The sequence below is a fragment of the Hippocampus guttulatus genome, chromosome 13 (assembly GCF_054856545.1).
Source record: "Hippocampus guttulatus isolate MCC_2025c chromosome 13, RoL_Hgut_1.0, whole genome shotgun sequence".
NCBI classification, from domain to species: Eukaryota; Metazoa; Chordata; class Actinopteri; order Syngnathiformes; family Syngnathidae; genus Hippocampus; species Hippocampus guttulatus.
In genome coordinates this window covers 6,136,150-6,158,885 of record NC_141273.1, presented here as the reverse complement: position 1 = coordinate 6,158,885, position 22,736 = coordinate 6,136,150, and the positions used below count along the sequence as shown (strand labels likewise).

Below are 22,736 nucleotides of genomic sequence, written 5' to 3'. Positions count from 1 at the left end.
CGGTACCAGCTGAGTTTAGATGAGAGGCGAGGTACACATCGGACTGATTGTGAATTTATTTCTCACCAGTGTGAAAAATTATGTTGAAAAAAATTATGTTAAAAAAAAACAAACAGCTAAGAGACAAAAATGAAACTAACATAAAAGTAACTCAACTTAAAATTAGATTGTACGTTTCACTCCTCCCTATTTACTCTTACCCCTTCCTGACAACCCTGTATATTCTTTAAGATATTGTACTATAGTATTATAATAAATAATTGTAAAGAAATATTGATATACAATACATACGCATCCTTATTCCTCTCCACGCCAAATAATTAATCATTACAACTTATCATTGCAAGTTGTTATTCTAAGTTGTATCTATAAGATAAGATAAGACAAGATAAAAAAACCTTTATTAGTCTCGCAATGGAGAAATTCCCAATTCACAGCAGCAAAGTTATGAAAGTATAGAATGCTAACACAATATGAAAACTGTACGATGAAAACAAGAGGAAAAGACAATGAGGCCACGAAAATCTCATTAGGTGTGCCACGGGAAACTACCCAATTTCAATTCATTGGTCCAATACAATAATTTACAGACGATAAGTTTCCACTTTTTTCCACAAACTTTGAAAAAAGGTAAAGAAATAGTTTCAGAATCCATCTGTGTGACTTCTTTCTTCGCAAACATCCCATGTTATAACCTAGAAACCTGTGGCTATTAATACGAACCGGCCAACGTATCTACAAATTTGTTTGGCAAATATTTTTTGGAATTACAAATAACTTTGTTCATCAGATTTCGAACAAAGTAAATTTGTGGGCAAATCAATATATCATAATTATTTCAGGAAACATAACTTGTGTAAAAAAGATATATACTGTATATTACACACACACACATACACTATATGTCTTTGGCAGTGTACCGTGCGATACATGTAAAACATGGGCCTTGGGAAACACACACACACAAAAGAGTGAACAGCCTTTCATTTGCATGAGAAAAAAAACTAGGTAAACTCCTTCTACCAGATCTCTCCCATCTTTCAACCACTCCCTTTGCTCCCACTGGGAGTGGTAGCCGCTCTCTAACGCACACAAACAAACATGCACCAAGATCCCCAACTGAGGTGGCCAGTGGGAACACGACTGGGTGTACAATGGCGAAGCCACTGTAACTCTGCTGTTTTTATTTGTCAGCCAGTCCTCTGAACCTGCAGGGAATGGTCAGGAATTTGACTCATTGTTCCCCAGTGAGCAGCACCATTGTGGGAATTCACGGCACTCGGGCACAATGGACTCTGGCTGGACCAGGCTGTGCTGTAATTAGAAAGAAAGAGCTTGTCTCTGCAACTGCAAAGCTATCTTGTAATGCATGACTTCACAGAACAACAAAGCCTGGATAGACACTGGGCCAGTCCTTCCAATGGGAACTGGGAAAAAGAGTCGGACAATAGGGCTCTCCGTGTTGTGTCTTTTGCAAAAATGTGTGCTTATTAGACAACAAACAGTGTGACTAGAATCGTTTGGGGGGGAGGGGGGGGCATGCTTTGAGATACTGCAACTTCAACATTTTCTTGAGTTCAGTGACGAATTAAATTGTTTTACGTTTTCAGTCTGATCATGGCTTCCACTCTCTGCCAACAAGGAGTGTTTCACCCCATGTACCAGAGTGAAAATAAAACTGACAATTATGTATCGGTGGTGATGTATCCAGGGTGGGTTTCCCAAGTGAAAAAAGCAGCTGGGGCTGCTCTCTAACTTGATGGACGATGACTGATGGGATAAGAGCGGGTTAAAGTCCACAGGCCTTCTTGTGTTGAAGCATATGAACAAGGACGAGTGTGCAAGTTAATCCATAGCTGCTCGTTTTCTAAAAACAGCTTTCACGTAGAATTTGAAGTGAATAATATTGCATTTAATCTGCAGATGTGTCATTCAGACACAGCAATTCGTTTTTAATAGGAGACATTTAAAATTTTAATTGCTCCGTATTTTCCATACAAGGGTGTTACTTTTGTTGTGGCCAGGTAAGTGGTGACTGATATCTGGCGGCAGCTGTCTAAACAGAATTGCAAGACAGCGCGTCGGGCCAGGCAGCACTTCCGGGAAGATAAAAGTGATGGCGGACACACCGGTCCCGACGCTAACTACTACATGACTTCTGCACATGCATGAAACCTAATACCGCTGCACACCATTGGCGGCAGTAGTCAGAGTTCCTCATTCTAACAAAAAGTCACTAGAACTGCTAGTTTGGAAGGTCTACTAGCGTGGAATTTTGCGTGTATAAACAAAGATTCCTGGTCCATTTCGGTGGGCATTTCATGTTTATATGTGTGATGAGATGAAAATGATGTACAGAATGAGCAACAACTGTGCATGGGTTCTTTGGATGACTACTTCACCACCATTTGTTTGCTGTCTCCTCTTCCAATTCTTGCCTCAAGCACTAATCCGCTCGCAACCAGCCAATTGGCACGATCAATGATCGTCACCTGGTCGGTGATCGTCGCCGATCACCGACACACTATTGACTACCCGACATTGAGACTATCTGCTGGATGATCAATTTCATCAAGTATGTGTGAAACAAAGAATAGAGCTAAAACAGTGGTTGCAGCAATAATAGCTTGTCTGTAAATCCACAGAAAACAAAACAGTGATTGAATGCACATGAGAAAAAAAATGTATCAATAGCACCAGAAAAATCTTGGTCATAATTTATGTAAATTACCCTTTGATTAGGGATGGGAGAATTCAATGTTTCTTAGATGCATCATGATGCTGACCCATTAATATACAGTATTTGATTATTAAACAATGCCATAATGCTGGTGTCATGGAAAAAAGTGACTTGCTCGAGGGCAGCTCCACAGTCTTGAGTAAGCACCTTTCCATCTGTGTGGAAAGCAAGTTAATTTTCATTTTTGTCACATGTTTAAGGCATCTCGTGATCCAAAACCCAAAGCTGCTGAAGTCCAATCAATGATGGTAAACATGCATTAATCTCAGGTTTGGTCTGTGGCCACAGAGCAAGACCAGCTGCGCAATCCCGTTACTGATGGGAAAAATTGGTTTGTGAGTGGTAAAATAATTGATTTCAAGAATTAGAAAAGGTAGTAGCAGCAAGATTAAGAAGAATGGAATGCTGGCAGAGCTCACACAGTCGGGATGTGTGTCGTGGGCTACCTTGCAAACCAAAGTTATCATCTAATGCTTCCTCAGTGTATCAGCACAGAAGAAGAAGAAGAACACAACTCAGCGTATTGATCTCAAACTAGAGCAGCACTTGGTCTGCGTACAAAGACACTGACCCACTTAAGAATGCAAAACCGTCTCTGATAAGTGAAGACCATTTTTAGCTATTGTCCCTTACATATTTCTGCTCCAGCATTCAATCATATGCCTGTTCCACATTCCAAAAGAAATCTGGAATTTAAAAAAAAGATATGGGGAAACTTTTTAAGTGCCCACGGGCACTAAGTAGGCCCCAAGAACCACATAAGCTGCTCGGGGGCCTGTTCCAAAAATATAGCTCACCAGTGATGTGGGCAAGTTAGCTGAACTGCAACAAATGAGCAAAACAACTCGATTTGGATGAAAACAAAGTATAAAAAGGTGCACGTGTGAAAAGCACCCCGGGACTGGCCTTACACTGCCTGTCTAAATACTCAATTCCTATTTAATACCCATACCTGATTTTCTTGACTGTCTATTTATTTACATTACATTTCAAGTGAGACATACTGTATGTAATACCAGAGTGGTTTCATTCACATACTCTGTTTACATTGCAGTTGTATTGGCTGATACCTGATACATAAGAAGTTTTTATTCACATTTGGAAGAGGCCTGGTTCCAAGCTGAAGATATCTGATACCATGCATGGTTTCTCCCCTCGACACTGTGATGTCTATCTGAATTATGTGATTTTTATCTTAATTTTGTGACTAGAATCATGCATTGTGAATCCAGCCAAAGACACACAGGTAAGTGTGGAACAATGGTTTCGCTGGTTCAGTTTCAATTCACTCAGAAGCTGCATGACGAGGGTGGCCCTGCGTACTGATGACAGTACAGTGCAGACCAATTGACCAGCACTGATTTTGCATCACAGTAAAGCTTTGGTAGCTGAAATGTGTCCCACTCATTTAGTTTGCCATAGAAATGTGGATGCTGTCATACAAACACGAAATGTTTTTCAAACCGAGCCAAACTTCACATCCATATTTTATGGAACAGATGCTTTTAATTAAACTGATTATAACTTCATGTCTAATGCAAAGAATTACGGGCAAAGTTGCATGATCAGAACTTGCCAATTACCTTAAAACTCCCGAAGGATAACCTGCCCCACAAATCGGGTTCTAAAGCTTTCAAGTTTTGTTTTTTTTTACTGCCAAGTGAAACAGTGAGCTGAGGAGAAATCCTGGTTTCTCTGATGCAAAGGGTGAGTGACGTGTTACCTGCTGGCCATTATGTGTCCGCAAGCACACACATGCCACACTGTGGTACTTTACCACTCATTCTAATTAAAGACAACAAAGACATACGCACACAACTAAATGCCTCTCAATAAAAACACGCACCACTCGCCTTTTTTCAGGTGATGTGTGTTTGTACGCTTGCCAAACCCTGCTGCCGGTTTCCGCCTACAGCTATGACACTTGAAGAAAGGGCCTATCAGGTTCATGTACTGTACATGATAAATGCAGTGTTGACTGAAAGCAGTTAAAACAAGGCTGTGCATACAGTTGGGAGGGTGAGGGGCAGGTAAGAGACTTTGCCAGGGTGTCTGCACCAAACAAAAGAGAAGGTAAACAGTTGTCCCAACAGTGGCAGCCACGGGTAATATGAGTCATGAAAACAGGTACCAGAGTTTAGAGTAAGTAGGCTACGCTTCAGGATCAATCTGTCAAAAATCCATTTATTCAGGTTATAGGAGCCATTGCAATGGCAGGCCTTGAACGTACTGAATCAACGGACCATCATTACAATGAAAAACAATTTCAAACGTTGCAGTTCCATATAGGTCAGTACACACAAGGTACATGATGCATGACAATTCAGAAGCAATAGGAGCCTTCAGAGAGCAATAACCTTTTCCCAACATGTGATTAAAATGGATTAGAAATAGTTCCTCTGTAAATCAGTGGAAAAAAAGAGAGCATTAAATTGTATGTTGTAGAAAAAGGATGATTTTAAAACTGTGCAAACAGCAGAATGTGTACGGTTGGAGCGGAGAACTGGGAAAACCAGACATGTCTCGACATGTCCTAAACAAGCTGTGTTATGGTATTCACCCAGTGCCCAACTAAAGCCAACTGTGAGTTCACAAAGCTACCCACTGCAAATAGTTTGACAAGATTCTACCATAAAATGGTGGTGAACGCTTGATGAGTACAGTATTTGGTGAGGGAAGTGTAAACCTTATAAAGGCAACTTATGGCTCCGACACGAGTGACACAACACTCCCCACTTGTTTTGACTGCTCATCCTCAGAGCAGAAAGTGACTGCATTCCGAGGTCATTTGAGTGTAAGTGCGCTAACGCTGTTTCGATTGCAATACTGAGACAGGCATACCAAAACTCCAACACTATTCAAGGGCAAATTTGTTTTGTTAGCTGTCTGAGATGTTCAGTCTATTGGAACAACTTCAATCACATGACTGGCAGAGTGAACTTGGCTTGCAAACACACCATTCATGCTTGACTTCCCTCCACGAGAGGTCAGGCGGCATGTCACCCATATTTGCACTTGTGCCACTTGTGCCACCTAAGGTTGGAGCATTGATTCGTGGAGTTTAAACAGAGCATTTCACAGGCCAATGCGCTTCGGACAGACCGTAGCCAAATAGCTAAGCGGAGATGATCGACGAGATTTGCAATGCACATTCCACATTTGAATGAAAGCCGAGGTGATCGAAGGACGGTTGTCAAGGGATATTGGGGAGCACTCTCTGTTGGATATGATTACAAATTTTTATTTTACTGATAAAGAGTTCTCACTGTGCTTCACACAGTCGTCGCCAGCAGTGTTAATGCAGCCTGCACCAAACTGGGTTGAATTAGCATGTGAATGGCATCTTTAGTTGCTGAGGTACACTTCATTATGACAAAAACCTAATTTACCTTTCTTTGTCAGTTCCTCAAAACCGTATTAGAACAATGACATTAACTACTGATTAGTTTCTTCCCACATGGTGACGATCCTGCGGTTGTAAGGCTGGAAGACGAGGCCGTGTGAGAAACAAACCACTGGGGTGCCAGGCATAAGGGGTGTTCACATGGCAATCGCAGTCAGTCACCTCTTCCCGGGGACAATCCTCTTACAACACTTCCCCCTCAAATCTACAGATATCTGCATATCAATGGATATTAATGGTATATAGTATAAGGTGATTACTGGCAATTACATATGTTATCCAACTATAGAACCTAGGGATGCTCGATACCACTTTTTCAGACCAATTCCAGCACAAGAATTCAACTGCAGTAGTCACCGATACCAAGTCCAGACACCATTGCTACTTTTGATACATAAAATGTCCACAAAAACAATAACAGGGATCATTTATATACCTACATATCCCAATGTAGCCCTTTTCCTTAAAATCACATGCAGCTAATGGCAATGTTCTTTTTTCCATTTTTTCATAAAATACATATTTTGTATCGAACACATAATGAGATTCATTTAAATAAATGAAATGAAACCGCTTATCCTGACAATGGTTGCAGGTTAATATCCGTATATTTCCAGAAATTGCATCTTAAAAGGCATCTGTTGGACATTCATGCCTTCAGTTCTTAATCGTAAAACAGCCACAGAAGGGCAGCTGATACTGGTATCGGCCCTTCTTGGAAGTACCGATACCTTGAAATAAGGCCAGGTACCGGTCCGATACCAACTATTGGAATCTGTACTCTCCCATCCAAAAAGTCCCTTTGTCATTGAGAAGTGAAGGATTGTACGTTTGTGCAGACGTAACCATATACATACACACACACACACACATATATATATTTATTTATTTTAATCAGTGTTCATTCAGTGTTCCAAACAGTTGTGAAGACTTGCAAAGACATTTGCCAGACATTGCAAAACTGTTTTAATAGCTGCAAACTCTTTTTCTTGTTGCCAAATTTTGAACATGTTAAAAATGTATTTGAAACAAGAAAAAATGTTTGAGACCATTAATATTGTTGGCGAACATCTTTGCGACTATTTGCGACCTTGAACGAACCCTGACGGAAAAAAAACAACATTCGCTAAGCACGCACACATTTTCAGGCCTGCACCACTTCGTGAGATTCGGCATTAATAGAACGCCACAACTGGCTTTAAGACACTGGCAGCCAATGTCTCACTCCACTTTATTGTTAGGCCCCATGAGACTTTGCATGAATTATGGGTGCAACTTCAGGCATGAATTGGAACTGCCTTTTTGTTTACATGGTAACTGGTTGCGCAAGTCCACTTTGAATGACAGTCACAGACTTAATAAGCTTGTATCTAATTGAGTAGCGCAGGTTTGCAAGTGTTTGCGGACGACAACGCATTTTTAGCTACTGTCATAACTCTGACGCTTCAGACAATGAGACAACGAGCAATTTCAAAAGTTTGAGGCATATTAGTACCTACACATTAATACATTTGGTCTTATTTATCTTAAAGCACACGTAGGACTGAGCCAAGCCTTTTATCTTTTTTATCTTAACACCACTGCATGGTAACGTAACCACATCACCTATGTGCTCCAGAAAACAAACAAAAACCTGGTACATAATAACGGCAGTAACATCCGATGAGGATTGAGATTAAAATAATGAAACGCTGACCAATTCATTCTGCTATGTTTTGCAAACAATCACAAGAGCAGCACCGGGAAAAACATGACTGCTCCGAAGAACTTGGACCATCCTGAATGTCTGAAGAATCTTGATGTGGTCTTGTAAATACTGACCCTTAAAAATTGACAGCCATTGTAAAACCTCAGTCTGAGACGAGGCTGTGACTAAAAACCCTATAAATTGTCTTTAAATGTGAACAGGTGTGAGAGATAGTTTTGCAAGGGTCTTTTCAAAAATCTTCTCAAAGTCTTCTGATGTACAGGTAGCTTTAGAAAGTGTGGACTGGGAACCAATCTTATTCTTTTTCCAAGCACAAACTATTCAAAAAGTAAAGAATGCTTGCCATGTCTGTCACCTCTGTAAAAAGCTAATTACCTCTTTGGCACTTTGATGTTAGTTGAAAAACAGGAAAGAGATATCCACACCTTTGCTCACGTTGGATGCAAATTCCCTTATGTGTATCAACCCATATTTAACCATGTCATACATTACTGCATTAGTGGCTTGAGGCAAACCAGTCTAGTCAGATGGTGTAAATATTAGGTCAGTGGGTTTAAGGGATGGAGGCGTGCGATCAAAGTAGACAACTTGATAATTTACTTTGGCTCATTTCATCCATGATAAAAAATAAATAAATAAATTGTTAATATTTGAGTACACTGAAGAACTTCCAGTTCATCCAGATACTTTGTCACATGTTCAAGCACAGTTTGAGATTGTTAAAATACTGGTTAAACGCCAGCCGCCAGACTGCAGCTGTGCAGTTTTGAATGTTTGGAATGCCTTATCAAAATTTGGCAGCCTTACTTTCAGTAACAACAAACCAACCAAGGGAGATGGAAAAGAAGTTATATGTTTGGTAAAATGAGAAACTCTTCAGCAGCTTTACAACCCTTGGGTGGTGCCAACCCTTCACAGCTGAAGCTTCGGCCATGTGGCTCCTAAATTTGGAAAATGAAAGGGATGGAAGTGAGAAGCACCACTTGTGATTTTTTTTTTAACCCGACCCTTAAATTTGTACTTGATATTTTTTTGATAAGATTTTGCCATCCTGTTTATTGATAAGTTAATAAAACTTTATCACATCCTAATGGGTAACACGTGACACACTGATCACATGCACAACACCTCTAGTCCAGCTAAAAGATCAGAGCTTGTGGTGCTTTAGGGCATCACGAGTCTGCAAGACAAAAGACGACAGTGTTTGGATTGAAAGAACCAATTGCCCTTTCACTGGCAATAAACATCCACCAGCCACTGCTTGATCTCCTCCAACAATGAAAGTGATTAACAACTGCTTCAATACACAAAGAACTTCCCTGTCCCTTTACGAAAAAAAAAACAACCTGAGACAAATGCATACAGTTTTCCTGTGGGTTAAATTTTACGCGGAGCAGCAACTAAAGGCTGTTTAGACAAGACAGTTTTAGCTGCAAACTGATCCAAACTGCTGGTCTTGTCTCTTTCGTGCTTTGGAACCTGCAATAAACTACAGCGGTGCAATTTCCATGTAAAGACGCATGTAAAAGGTTTCCGTCACATTCAATACATCCAGAAAAGGAGGAAGACAGAACTTTAACAGTGTTTGCGCTTGTTATCCTCAATGATATACAGGTACATAGTTCATAACCTGAACGACTGTTTCTAAACAACATTTTATTACACTTGTATTCGAACACTGTCATTCTGCCTGATGTCTTTCAATGGCAAAAAAAAGATACTATACACAATAAAAGGAGCACAATGTTATGGAGAAATAATTAATTTTGTTGAAAGGACGAAAACAAGACAATCCCTCTTGCTTGAGCTGACCATGACTCACAGCTGCCTATTTTCTTACAAACCTGCACACATTGGTGTGGCTCAGCTAAATATCATTTCATGTATGTTAAGGTGAAACAAAATACTCCTGTAGTCTTTTCACTTTATTTGACCTGATTTGTCATGGCCTGAAAATTTGGTTGATATGACCGATAGACAACCGCTGAGTTTGTCTATCGGAGACTGCGAGCAATGGGGTCTGTGTCGACTAATCCCACCATGCATGCGTGTCCTGGCTCGGCCTTTTTCACTGAAACGAACCCCCTCACCACAATCCTTTTGAGCTACCAACCAATGATGCAGACTGGTTTCAAGGTGACCAAAATCAACGTGTCATGGTATAATCTGGGAAATTAAGACACTTTAGTCTGTTTTTTTTTATAACTACAAACCGAAATTAATTTCCTTACAAGTCTCATTGGTCATTCAGTACACACTACCAAAATGGAGTATGGAATATTTTCCACCCATACTTCACATACCATTTGACATGTCTAAGCGCACATAGCTTTGCAGTGACTGGACCCAGGTAGAAAGAGCCATTCGCAGTTGATGGCAAACATGCTACTGGCCTCTAAAAGTTTGTGTAAGACAAGTGAAAGACCCTTAACAGTGCTCCACGCGAGTGTGATTTTTCAATGCAGATTTTAAACGCCAAAGCCGGTTTACTGTAAATAAGCAACGACTGCACATTGGTGTTTTTGTTTTGTTTTTGTTTTTTTTCCGGAGGAGTGGGGCGGGGGATCGCAAGATGAAGTTTGTAAATGACAGAGTGCCCAGTGTATTGCCCGCAAATTGAGATTGTCAGTCACTAGTTTGTTTACAGACACTTTCTGTCACTGATGCACAAATAAACAGCAGCGTAGAAGAAAGTACTATACTGCTTCATTGACAAGTGAAATGCTAGGCACTGACGTTATTGAGCACTGTTGTCACAGTTTCTACGAAACTCGCAGGTACCGACTAAACATGTAAAGGTTAACATTGGGAAACTTTCTGACAAATACGAAGTTAACTTAATATAACAAGGCGAAAGTGTATCGGGCTTACCTTTCATCCATTCTACAACTTGCTTCGGCGTCCACTTCGTTATCGGTTCCATGGCTTCTTAAGTAGCGTATACGTGCAAAAATATTTTGGCGAAGCTATTTGAGGAAGAGCTAAGTGTCCGCTTTTCTGTCGCATCCGTATAATAACTTTGTTTTCATTCTTTTAAAGTGCGTCTCTTCATTTGTCAAACAATTCGCATGACGCGAAGAGGAGCAGTAGTGAAATCCCCCACATTAAAACTCTTCCACCAGCCACTGCGCGTGTGGGACCTGTGCCCTCTTCAATGACAGTTCGGAAAAATAACACGTACAACGTGACCTATGTGCAGTTGTATAGACTTTCGCTTGTATAACTAATAATAATAAGAATAATAATAATAAAAAGTAAAATAGTTTGGGTGAAAACTCGATCTTCTTATGTAATGGGCATTTTCAAACAAATGACCAGTCCGTTTATTTTAGATACAGCGTTTGAAATTGAATTGTTTATCAAATTTACGAGGTACCTTAAATGCATCGTTATGACGTCTGGAGTAATCAATCACCGGTCTTATTTGAAACTGAACGCGCCTGTTCAATTCATTCTTTTTTTATACCTGTATATTCTCTTGCCCAGTGTATGCAATTATTCACCACGTTTTATTTTGTCAAATTCTAATTATCTTACTGAGAAGTGTTATTCTACAAGTGTAAAATATGTACAGTATGTTTCTCAACATCAGTGTACATAATGGTGCATTCTAATATTGAGAAAGTGATTATTTTTATATTAACTTGTCATTTAGAATTTCGTTTATCCAAAATACCATCAACACTGTAGCGCTGTCAGAATAATGGAAGTAGTTCACTACTTCCCTCTGCTGGTAGTCAACCAGGCTCGCAACCAAAAACGATATGACTACAGTCAAGTAATGTTGACAACAATTGATATTTTGATTGATTGATTGATTGATTGAGACCTTAAGAACTTTTTAAACTTGAATGTAATACAACTTACACTGAGAGGTTGACGCACTACAAGTTGTCCACCGGGCCGGCCGATGTTGTTTTAATATCCGATAAAAACTATCGTGCGAGACTGCAACAAGACATAGTAATGTATAATGTAACTAACGACAGTAAGTGGAGCAAAGAGGCACGCTCGGTTTTTGTGGGAGGTGGGCTGGATTGAAGGCATTTGAACAGAGTGGATTTCCGGCAAGGGCTACACTGAGAGAATTAAGGAACTGTTGTAGTTGTGATCTTTGTGAAAAAAAGGAAAAATCTGAGCACCACAAAACCAGAAATATGGTAAGTACAGTGTTTGCTTTTGACCCTGGAAAATATGAATTTGACTGCTGCAAAGTTCCCTCACACTAAAGGCCACTGGAAGACTAAGATGAGACAAATTTGCATGTGCTTCCTTGTATTGTGATGCAACATTTATTTCTGACTCAGGGTACAGACAGTACACTTCTGGCATTGTCCCTTATCAAATCAGATTAAAATTAATAATCACGAAAATAAATAAAGGTAGGCAAATGAAGTACAACAGCACAGGATGTTATTCATTTTGCTATCTTAGAAGACAGCATATGATTCTGCTTGGCTCTCGACGCTTTTTGCACAGCTCCTGCCCTCACCCCCCACCCTCTCCCTGCTCGCCACTTAGTCTTTGTGCTGTCTTTGTCTAACTTTTTCCTAGCCTCCTACCGTATTTTCATCCGAAGAACTAACCATGGAATTAGTTGGCTGGTCTGTCGATGCAATCGACGAAAAGAGCAGGCAGTGGGAAGCCTGCTTGCCCCTCGGGGACATTGCTGCCGGATACGCCCTGGATCCATGGAGAAAGTGGAGACCGGTGTGCCTGGCAATACTGTCCGTGGAGGATGTGGAAGACATCTACATTATTGGCCTTTTGATAACAGGTATGCTGCTGTTTGGTGTTGGCAGCTTTCTGTTCTATCGCAAAATTCAACCGACGGGAGCGGCTTTATTGGAAGTGAAGAAGCTGCCGGTCATTCTGGATGGTTTGGCGCGGATGTCCAACACTCAGACTCAAGCGGGGACTGAGCTCAACCACAATATTGTTGCGGTTTTGGAGCGACTCCGCGCGATCGACAACAACATGGAGAAGTTGGAATCCGCGCTGCGGAAAGAGTTTTCGGATTCGGCTGATCGGCGCCAGTGAAGAGATACAGACCACGGACTCAAGGCTGTCTGAAATTGTTGGCGGCCGTCCCTCCAAAACAAACAACGCTATCTGGCCCTTTCCCCTGGATGGAAGTACGCATGGAATCTAGGGCCCCCACCATCACCCCCCTCCTTCTCGGCCATGGACTGATAAGCCGGGACTGTCTTCATGATGAGCAGACCTCGACGAAGCAGCTATGACCTGTACACGCCTACACATACACAACTGGACAACCACACGCGCATACACATCCTTGTTATCACCGTCTTCATCGCTCCGATTCTTTTTCCCCCGTGACGTGGTTCGATCTGCAGAGCGCACGTGTGTCCGTGCAGCTGGTCAGGATGGCCGCGTCGCGGTCACCCCCCCCCCCTCCCATTCATCCTCCCCCTTATTACATGTTATGTCTTGTGACTTGTTGTAACTGTCATATGCTTATTTATGTGCTAGGGTCTTTTTTTATCCTGGACTTAAATTATCCTCAGAAGAGGATAGTTCGAGCGTGGTTTTTTTTCCCTCTCCCTACCCAGCGTTTTCCTTTCTGAATTCTGATTGTAATTTCCCCATTGCGGGACAAATAAAGGATATCTTAATGAAAGGCTAAAGATGTTGCAATATATACACTGTAAATTTACATCATCCCCATGAATGAATTATTCTATGAACATTCAACAGATTAACTGTAGAAGACAGAATGTCACATAACCTGTAGTTAAAATACACCATCTGATACGCATATAACAAGATAAAACACCACTAAAGTTTATGTGTGTTCTTGTGTAGCTTCATCGCACAACTTATAATGTAATTTGTGCTGTACGAGACTAAATGGTACTTTTTTAAATTTAAATTGAAACCGAGCCTCAAATCCAGGGTATATAGATTTGCTTCTACAATATGAGGCGTCGTCACAAAAAAAGCGTTACTCCTTTGATTTTAGGCTCAAGCAGAGGACGTTGCAGAGCAAGTTGTTGCATGTCTCACATTTCATAAGCACTCGTGAGCCAATATATCGAGATTAGTAAACAAAATGCATCTGTTTCTATAGTCAGGGTTTAAAGTTCAACCTTGCATCTCAAATAATAGGTTCGCATACAGTATGTGCAATATTTAAAAATGATGTACAATGATAAAATTACATGTTTGTCATTGCATTTATAGTATCGGCAGGTGGGGCATTAAGGTACTCCAGGACAAAGATCTGTAAAATCTTGTTGAGGTTATCAATGGTGGAGCGGTCCAGGTTCTGCTCATTGTCATCAAACGTGTGCCACACACGAGGGAAGGGGGAGGGAATAAGGTGGAGGATGCGGACACCTGATAAAGAAGCAAAGGAGGGTTACCCATCAGACATCAGCCATATGAGCCAACATATTCGAGTATAGCCCATTATCTGGGGTGTATACCTCTTGTCAGGAATGGTACATGATCATCTTCAACACGGCCGACAGTTCGATCTGGCCAGAAATATTCCATTTCGTCAGGATGATTTGCAAGTAGATTCATAGAGTGGAGACGTTTTTCTGTCCATGAACAGGAAAAGGCATCAGTGTACATTGTTCCATCATTTTCTAATTATGACAATGGACCGTAAAATGAGATGACGGTTGGGAGGTGAAAGCAGCAATATTAGTCATGGCATTACAATTGCAACCGACAATTTCAGAGCTTGTTTCAATCAGGGAATTGAATTCCTAAAACATTAAAAAGAATACTTTTTTTTGGTCTGTGTGTCTGCCCCTAAATTTGAAAGAAATTCTTTTGTTGATCTGTTGTTAATCTTAGTGTACTACATTGGGTTTTAGTCGTTCATTTTGGATTTATTTTCCTTGTCTTAGCAGTATTGTAGGGCAACTGTCTTGACTAGTTTATTTTTGGGGAAAATAAACTGGTGTCAGTGCATCTAGTTTACAACTACTACTACTACTTCCACTACCACTACTAGTGGTAGGGCTCATTAGGGTCACCTATCCCAGCTGGCTTTTGGCGAGAGGCAGGGTACAGTACACCCTAAAATGGTCGCCAGTCAATCGCATGACACATCCAGACAAACAATCATTTACATTCCAGTTTACACGTACAGCCAAGTCTGAATTTTCTAAGAGGCGGAACAATGAATTGTCTACATGTTAAACCAAAACAAAACATTTGTTTTTTTACTTTGGAAAACAATGATCAACATTTGTGCTTATTTTCTGACATATTACGTATGGGCAAACAATTAACTGTATTATAACAAATTTATATTTGTGCACTTTTTGACACAATTGGAAAGAATGTCCTCTTTTTGAAAAAATAAAAATCATCAAATAATCAACAAAATCATCTACAGATTAATCAATTCTTTAAAATAATTGATAGTCGCAGCCCTAGAATCCTAAATTATCCTGCAATAAATTCCGTAATAATTTAAGTGTGTCCATGTGTTTTTAAGTTGTTCACGAATCGTTGCAATAATTGTGATAAATGTGACGACAGCAAAGTTTCTCCGCAGATCTCAGACCGGCTGAACCAGTTTTGGTGATGTCATGCTTCTGTTTCACCTTTGCCATGTTTCTCTGCATTCCTCTCCCTTTCTGCTTTGCTGGAGCGTGGCGAGAGGTGGGCCCGAATTCGGAGGCGGAGACTCACCCCCTCACCTGATCCGCATCAGCCTGAGTAGATGGCAGCCTATTTAGCCAGCTTCTCCCCTTGTTCTTCGCTTGAAGATCCTTGACCTCCATACTGTGTCCTGCCATGTTGCTGCCCTTTTCCCCCTGCCACGTGTTCCAAACTCTACAGTCACCTGGTGATCTAGTCAATCTTTGAGTCTTTCCCTGAATAAGGTGGTTTTCATTTGCTACTTTGTTTTCTTGAATATATGGGTTTTATTTCTGAAGATAGTAATTTTGTGTTTCTCTGCTTCCTGGGTCCGAGCCCTTTTGTTTGCCTCACGGCACTTAACACTTAGACTTAATTCATTCAAACTATGTATTGTGTATTGCTGGATGTTAGAAGAACCCCAAAACAGGGGCACGTGCTATTATCAATCACCTATGTTCTGCAACCGGGAGAGCCAGTACGTTGTGGCTGGGAAGTGGTTGCCGAACCGTGGACTTGGGCCCCCGATCAGGTCCATCAACACAAACAGATCCTGGAGGAGAAGCAACACACGTGCTTAATTCCTGTCCTTGAAGCAAACGCTCTCTGACTGTACACAGTGTACTTTGTGGCGACAAATGCATACACAGATATGAACAGGCTATACACTCCTGTTCAAAAATCAGGTTATTGAGGTGTACATTTCAGCTATAAAATCTATTATTATTATTATTAGGCATGTTTCTTTCTTTTGAAAAAGCCTGGAGTTCTTCTGCTGGTATTTGGAACTGCTCATAATTCCTTTCATTTTGAATAAGGCTCCAGATCCACATGGAAAAAAAAATCAAACAACAACAAGGGAACAAAGAGCAAAACTCTGTCACAGTCACAACACGTCTGCCTTTATAAGCTCTGCCTCGCTGACAGCCTGGTGTTGAATAATTCGCTTGCCTTGCTCACGACTCATGTCTCAATTGTTTGATGTTCTTGACTTTGTTTCATTGCGCTGTTGTTCACGTTATGTATTCTCGGTGGAAGTATTGTTCTTATTTGTATTCATTTCTCAAAATTGGATCTCCTTGTCTTTTTATGACAAGCGATGTTCGTCATTTAGTCCTGTTTGCCTTTATCAAGCAATTTGTATTTCTCTAGTGTTATCCTGGCACTTTTTTTAACCAGTGACCTTGGTTGTACTTTGTCAGTATTGTGTTTTCTGTAATTTAACCTTTAACCCATGTCTGCTTTTGTGGGATCCTCTTTACTCTGGAACAATCCAAAACTTGACAGTGGGAAATGTGTCATAGGCTGATGAAACCAAGGTTGAACAGTTCATAATTCACCCCATGATAAAAATGATTTATCAACTGTTTCAAATATCAGTGAAGAGTTTGCACATAAACTTCAGACTTCTACAAAGAAAATAAATGTCATAAAAAGCAAATAGGGCATCTGAAATCTATTTGGGTTTAATCAGAGGCACTTTTAAATGGTGCCTAATGTGCTCTGATGCTCATTTAAGAGGAGTTTGAATGTGATTGGTTGATTCTGAACACAGCCACATTTCCGCTTGTAAGACGGTGTGCAACACTATGCACCACTTTAAGTCAAAAATAATTGAGTTGCTCTGGTTGTAAGTTACGTTCATGGGGAAAAAATATTTTAGAAATAATTTATCTTAGTTGAATTGTAATATAAAAAAATCTTTTAATATCCATTGCAGATAGTGTGTGTGTGTGTGCGCGCGTGCGTGTGTGCATGTGTGTGTGTATTAATTCATCCTTCAGGTGTCTGTGTGACAGTGTGTGAGGGTCAGGGTTAGAGATGTGGTGAAGAGAGACATACTATCCCGTCCAGCTGATTGGTGTCGGTGTCTTCTGGAGGATGCGGGGTGTTTGCCATCTTCTGTGCTAAGTGACGAGAGCCATACAAAGAGTCTAAAGGTGTCCAATGGTAGAGAGCTTCCTCTCCATCGAAGAAAATCAATTGTAAAGTCAGGTTGGGGAAGGAGGCCTGCAGTACAGGGGGGGTTGGGGGGAAACAAAGTGTCAGCACAATTATTTACAGCACCACTTAAGATTCTAAATGGTGTGCGGCCGTCTAGTGGAGGTATTTTTTTCTTTTGCCCTTAAAAAACAAAACAGAGCAAAAAAACAAAACAAAAAAAAACATTGTACGGTATTGTTGCTGCTGTTTAACATGATACACCAAAACCCCATTAACAAATTGCTCACTAAATAGATTCTCATCTACAAAGAAGGATGGATTTTACTGGAATTTGTTTGTTGAATATTGTTGAATGTTGACTATTACATAATTGTAAATGATACTCTTTTTTTAAAATCAGAACAATTATATAATTTAAATTGGGGGTTTTTTTGTCTTGATACAGGCTCCCAAATATAAGAAATAATAATCTCTTTTATGCTTTTATAGGTATTGCTGGTGTCAGGCCGGAACCTTGTATGTCACAATTTAGATTTTTTTTTCACATATCTATCTTTTGGTCAGCCCCCACGTGCAAGTGTTATTCATTTTTATTTATTTTTTACCAAATTAAAAAGTTGAAAATGGCTTGCTCTCTTTGAAGATGCAATGTTCATCATTGACTAAACTTGTTTTTCTGGTCAACAACCCAACAACCAACGGTTTCAAGCAAACAACAAAATAACCACATATTGTTGATTTTCTTTCCAGTGCAAATGACATTTTTGCATAAGAATTACCATTCAAAGAAGGCACAAAACTGCTGAACAGCAAATCAACATTACGTATAAGAACATGTTTTGTGCATTTTTTTCCCCACAAATGTCTCAAAATGTTGATATTATTGAGGTACCATGTTTGTCCAGCTTGTCCTATATATATCCATCCATCCATTTTCCGAACCGCTTAATCCTCACTAGGGTCGTGGGGGATGCTGGAGCCTATCCCAGCTGTCTTCGGGCAGTAGGCGGGGGACACCCTGAATCGGTTGCCAGCCAATCGCAGGGCACACAGAGACAAACAACCATCCACGCTCACATTCACACCTAGGGACAATTCTAGAGAGTTCAATCAGCCTGCCATGCATGTTTTTGGAATGTGGGAGGAAACCGGAGTACCCGGAGAAAACCCACGCAGGCCCGGGGAGAACATGCAAACTCCACACAGGGAGGCCGGAGCTGGAATTGAACCCGGTACCTCTGCACTGTGAAGTCGACGTGCTAACCACTGGACTACCGGGCCGCCCTTTCCTCTATATATATATCTCGTTCCCAGATCTTTTTTTATGTTCTCACTTTAAGCTGCATACCGTACCGTTTGATTTTTCAGCTCTTCATCAAGGGCTCTTGCCAGCTCCAGTATCATGGCGCAGGGCACAGCAGAATCGGTGGCACCCAGAAACGCCTGTTGTTGGTAATACTTGGAATCGAAGTGACAGGCCAGGACAAGGCGGCGCTTGGCTAATGGGTTGAGGGTGGCAATGAGGTTGGTGAAGGGTAATGGTCCGTAAGGCGTCTGTGACCTGAAACTATCCTCCGTCACTTCCCAGCCTGCTCCAAGAGAACCCAGGGTTGATTTAATATGCTGAAAAAAAAAATTTAATAATCTGTTCGAATAGTCAATCTTAGCTGCATTGATTATTTTCATTGTTTTGTGTAATCTACTTATGATACATGTTTACATGTTTTGCCCCTTTTACTGAACACTACCTGAAATACAATTACTTACAATACAGGACATCTTTGTTCATATAGTGCTTTCACAATAGCTGTAGCTGCATCTTATTGTTAAATGCAGCCCTGAGGTCCAGTGGAACCACCACTGATTCGATTCTTGAGACATCACTGTCCAGACCCAAGGTTATGATGCCATTGTTGTCATAGCTTTGATGATCAAACTCACCTGCTGCACCGCCTGGCTGCCTGGGGAGCTTGGATACCTGGTCACGAGCAATGGTCTTAGGTCCCTCTGCCACATTTGTGTCAGGTCTGTGTGTGACAGGGCCGCCTGGATCTCACTAGATGTAAGCGTGATCGCTCGGTGCTGTAACTGAACAAAAGCAGAGTGTTTTTGTTTATGTTAATTTTGTCTTTTCAGCATGTCAGTCACCCTCAGTTCTTTCTTGATTGATTAATATATTGTTGTTACCGTTGTTGTCTTTGTTACCGATTTGCTTTACTGTTTGTTGTATATGTTAATTGCTCCATGTACAGCACTTTGTATGCAGCGATGGCTGTTTGAAAGTGCTCTATAAGTACAGTTGAGTTGAGTTGAGTTGAGTTTGTAAAACAATGTGGTCAAAGTGTGCCCTGGCACTGCTGCCTCTGGTTTCAAAATGGAATTACATAAAAATAAAGATGAAAAGTGCGGGGATACTCAGTAAGTGGAGGCCAGCGCATATCCAGCACACACACACGTGCACGCACACATGCAGACACACACCGGTACAGATTTGAAGTTTGAAACCCCATATATGTATTTTTTTTCTTGTATTTTTTTTGTGGTCAGAATAAAATGAATAAATAAATGAAAGTCTTAAGCCCTGATACATTTGTTTTGGATTCATGGATAGCGGCCATGTTCTATTTTATTGAAGTAATCATTTTATTTTAAGTCAAAATGCAAATTACATTTTATTTTACTCGGCATTTTTGTTGCTATTTTGAATGAAAAGGACATAATTGTTTGAAATAGTGTAGATTACAATACTGCATGTGGCATGTGACATCACCACTCTCGATAAATGGACCTTGGCCTCACTGAAAATGTTATTTGTAGCCCTGTAGGATTTGTACATGAGTACCCCGATATACAGTATATTCACTCCAGCCAAAAAAAAAACCCAGAACGAAAATACGATGAGTCACTGCTACAAACACAGACTGCACACTTCAAAAACCTGTTGATCACACAATTGGAAATGATTAAGAGTAAGTACTCACTACGCAGCAAAAAAGCCAATTAGAGTGGATGCGTGCTAGAGAGCAGTCGTGTGGAAAGGTCATTGCCTTCTCACATAGCAAAATCTGGTAACCAAAATAGTAGAAACATGTGTAAATGATTTCTCTTCAACCCCACTGCTATAATTCTAATATTAGTAAACACAGGTTAAACTGTAGCTTCCTGGCTGTGTTAATCAAAACTTAATAGGGCAATCTCTTTGCATTGTGCGGGTGTACCTTATGGCTGGCTGTTGACTGCCTGACTGACTAAAAAAGAAAGCTCAGCAGTGTCCCTGCAAGTTTGTTCTGTGAGTGCTCAATACAATCATGGGTGGGGAAAACATATTGATCGTCTGATTCCACTTGGAATTCGTCTCAAAGTTCAGGCTGCAGAGAAACATGGTTGTCTTGGAAACAGACATTAAAAACTGAGCAAGCCAAAGACAATCCATTTGTTTTAGACTGATTCACCCTCGACAGTTTTCCCCCAGTCATATTTATTATTCATAATGCAGTAGAAATTAGATTATTTTCTCACTAATAGCTGGATCGGAAAACGCCTAATACGAAGTTAAGAGTAATGGCTCACTTTCTTCCCATTTTCAAGGTCAAACGTTGCAAAAAAAAAAAAGTCTAAACACAAAAATCACCAACAGTATACAATCAAATTTCATCTTGTACACAAATAAAATTCCTGCAAGCATATCGGTTGTGTACAACTAGTGCTTTTCTTTTGTTAAATGGTGTGCTGTGATATTTTTCTCATGTAAAATTCATGACTTAATTGGCTCAATTGAGGTTGAGAAACCCCGCATAAACACTCCCTGAAAAGATCCATTTGTAATGATCGGGTGACATCCATCCATTTATTTTATCTGTTTATCCTTCCGAGGGTCACCTGTGTGCTCATACCCATCGCAGCTGTCTTTGGGCAGCAGGTGGGGGACACCCTAAACCGGTTGCCAGCCAATCACAGGGCACACATAGTTGAACAACCATCCGCGCTCACAATCACACCTACACACAATTTAGAATGTTCCATTAACCTGCCATGCATGTTTTTGGAATATGGGAGGGAACTGGAGTACCCAGAGAAAACCTACACAGGAATGGGCGCGGGGGGGGGGCAGGCAAACTCCACACAGAAAGGCCGGGGTCTGGAAACGAATCCTGCACCTCTGCACTGTGAGGTGGACGTGTTAACCAGTCATCACTGTGCCGCCCTGATAGCGTGACATGCACAGCAGAATTTGTTCCTCATAGTTTTGGTCTCCAAAGGTCTTCTTTCATAGATATGTCCCAAAACTGCCTTTGGTTTTATAATTACAACGTAGCATACAGTGCAATGTACAGTATCATTATGTGGTTGCACACACAAGAACATGGCCCTGCAAAGGATTTACTGAACCCTGAGAAGGGTTAAGGTGGGGTCCATTTGAGATCTATAAATACCAAGCCCTGCAATTGGAAGATCAAAGATGATGACAGTGCTGCCATAGCAACAACATGCAAGCTAAAACCACAAGAACATGAGAAGCAGGAATGTTGAAGCATAATCAGGTAGGCCATGTTTTGCTTTAATGTTAAACGCTCCGGTGACGACTTGTTAGCCAGTCCTTTTTAACATACTTCTCCAGCTTTTTAGATTAACTATAACACCACTCTCAAATAAGGATGTGATTTTAAAGCCAGCGTGGCTCTTCTAAGTACATTTATTGTTGTTTATATTATTATTATAACATAGGGCTATATTGAGTTACAACTATTAAATACAAAACATTTTGAAAATTAAATCAATAAATAAAATAAGGTGTCATTCCAAAGAGACTCAGAAGAGCCACACTAGCTTTAAAACCACCACTATATTTGAGATCTAAAAGGAATTGTTTCCGAATACTGTACTATGATGTTGATTTAACATTGATACAAAAAACACTGAATGACTCCAGTAAACAATCACTGCATTTGAGTGTCGTTCTAACAGTGGATTTAATTAGCTTACCTTTTCTTGTGTCCAGGGAACTCCATTAGAGCAGTGGATGAATGTAACCCAGATGGCAACAGTGGCAAAAAAAGGCAGAATTGAAGGACCGTTGTCCCACACAGCCATCTTTTCTGAGGCTTTCTCTTTCCCTCTCTGCCTCACACACTTCAGATCATGTGAAAGGCGGCAGGGAGCGCTCACAATTATCTAGTGTGCGCGTTTGCGTGTGTGTACGTGTGTGTGTACGTGTGTGTGTGTACGTGTGTGCGTGCGTGCGTGCGTGTGTGTGTGCGCGCGTGTGTGTGTGCGCGTGTGTGTGCGTGTGCGTGTACGCGCGCGCTATGTACGTGTGG

General features: G+C 40.7%; 2 protein-coding genes across 3 annotated transcripts in view; both read right to left on the bottom strand.

Moving 5' to 3' along the window:
• LOC147196104 (connector enhancer of kinase suppressor of ras 3-like) overlaps nucleotides 1-10,956 on the bottom strand; it is a 46,558-nt gene extending 35,602 nt beyond the window's left edge. Inside the window, exon 1 of the mRNA XM_086127245.1 lies at nucleotides 10,723-10,956. Coding sequence (XP_085983371.1) covers nucleotides 10,723-10,774 — 52 coding nt within the window. The 5' untranslated portion in view covers nucleotides 10,775-10,956. The remainder of the gene's footprint in view (nucleotides 1-10,722) is intronic.
• Nucleotides 10,957-13,906: 2,950 nt separating this feature from the next.
• On the bottom strand, nucleotides 13,907-22,638 carry qpct (glutaminyl-peptide cyclotransferase). Of its 2 annotated transcripts, XM_086127181.1 has the most exons (7): nucleotides 22,402-22,636; nucleotides 19,360-19,506; nucleotides 18,772-19,041; nucleotides 17,317-17,484; nucleotides 15,928-16,027; nucleotides 14,301-14,417; nucleotides 13,907-14,211 (listed from the first exon to the last, which is right to left on the bottom strand). In XM_086127181.1, the coding sequence occupies exons 1-7, from the start codon at nucleotides 22,507-22,509 to the stop codon at nucleotides 14,030-14,032; spliced, it is 1,092 nt and encodes a 363-aa protein (XP_085983307.1). In that variant the 5' UTR covers nucleotides 22,510-22,636; the 3' UTR covers nucleotides 13,907-14,029. The 2 variants fall into 2 exon arrangements, with proteins under 2 accessions (XP_085983307.1, XP_085983308.1); XM_086127182.1 differs by lacking the exons at nucleotides 13,907-14,211; nucleotides 14,301-14,417 and adding an exon at nucleotides 15,526-15,650 and having other exon boundaries at nucleotides 22,402-22,638.
• Between the last annotated feature and the right edge of the window lie 98 nt (nucleotides 22,639-22,736).

Bases quoted from the DNA above. Each gene is read 5' to 3' on its own strand.
- qpct (XM_086127181.1), bottom strand. From the start codon at position 22,509: ATGGCTGTGTGGGACAACGGTCCTTCAATTCTGCCTTTTTTTGCCACT. The intron at 19,507-22,401 runs GTAAGCTAATTA...GCTTTTGTTCAG, and splicing joins TTCCCTGGACACAAGAAAAG to TTACAGCACCGAGCGATCAC. The intron at 17,485-18,771 runs GTACGGTATGCA...CCTGTACTGCAG, and splicing joins AAGAGCTGAAAAATCAAACG to GCCTCCTTCCCCAACCTGAC.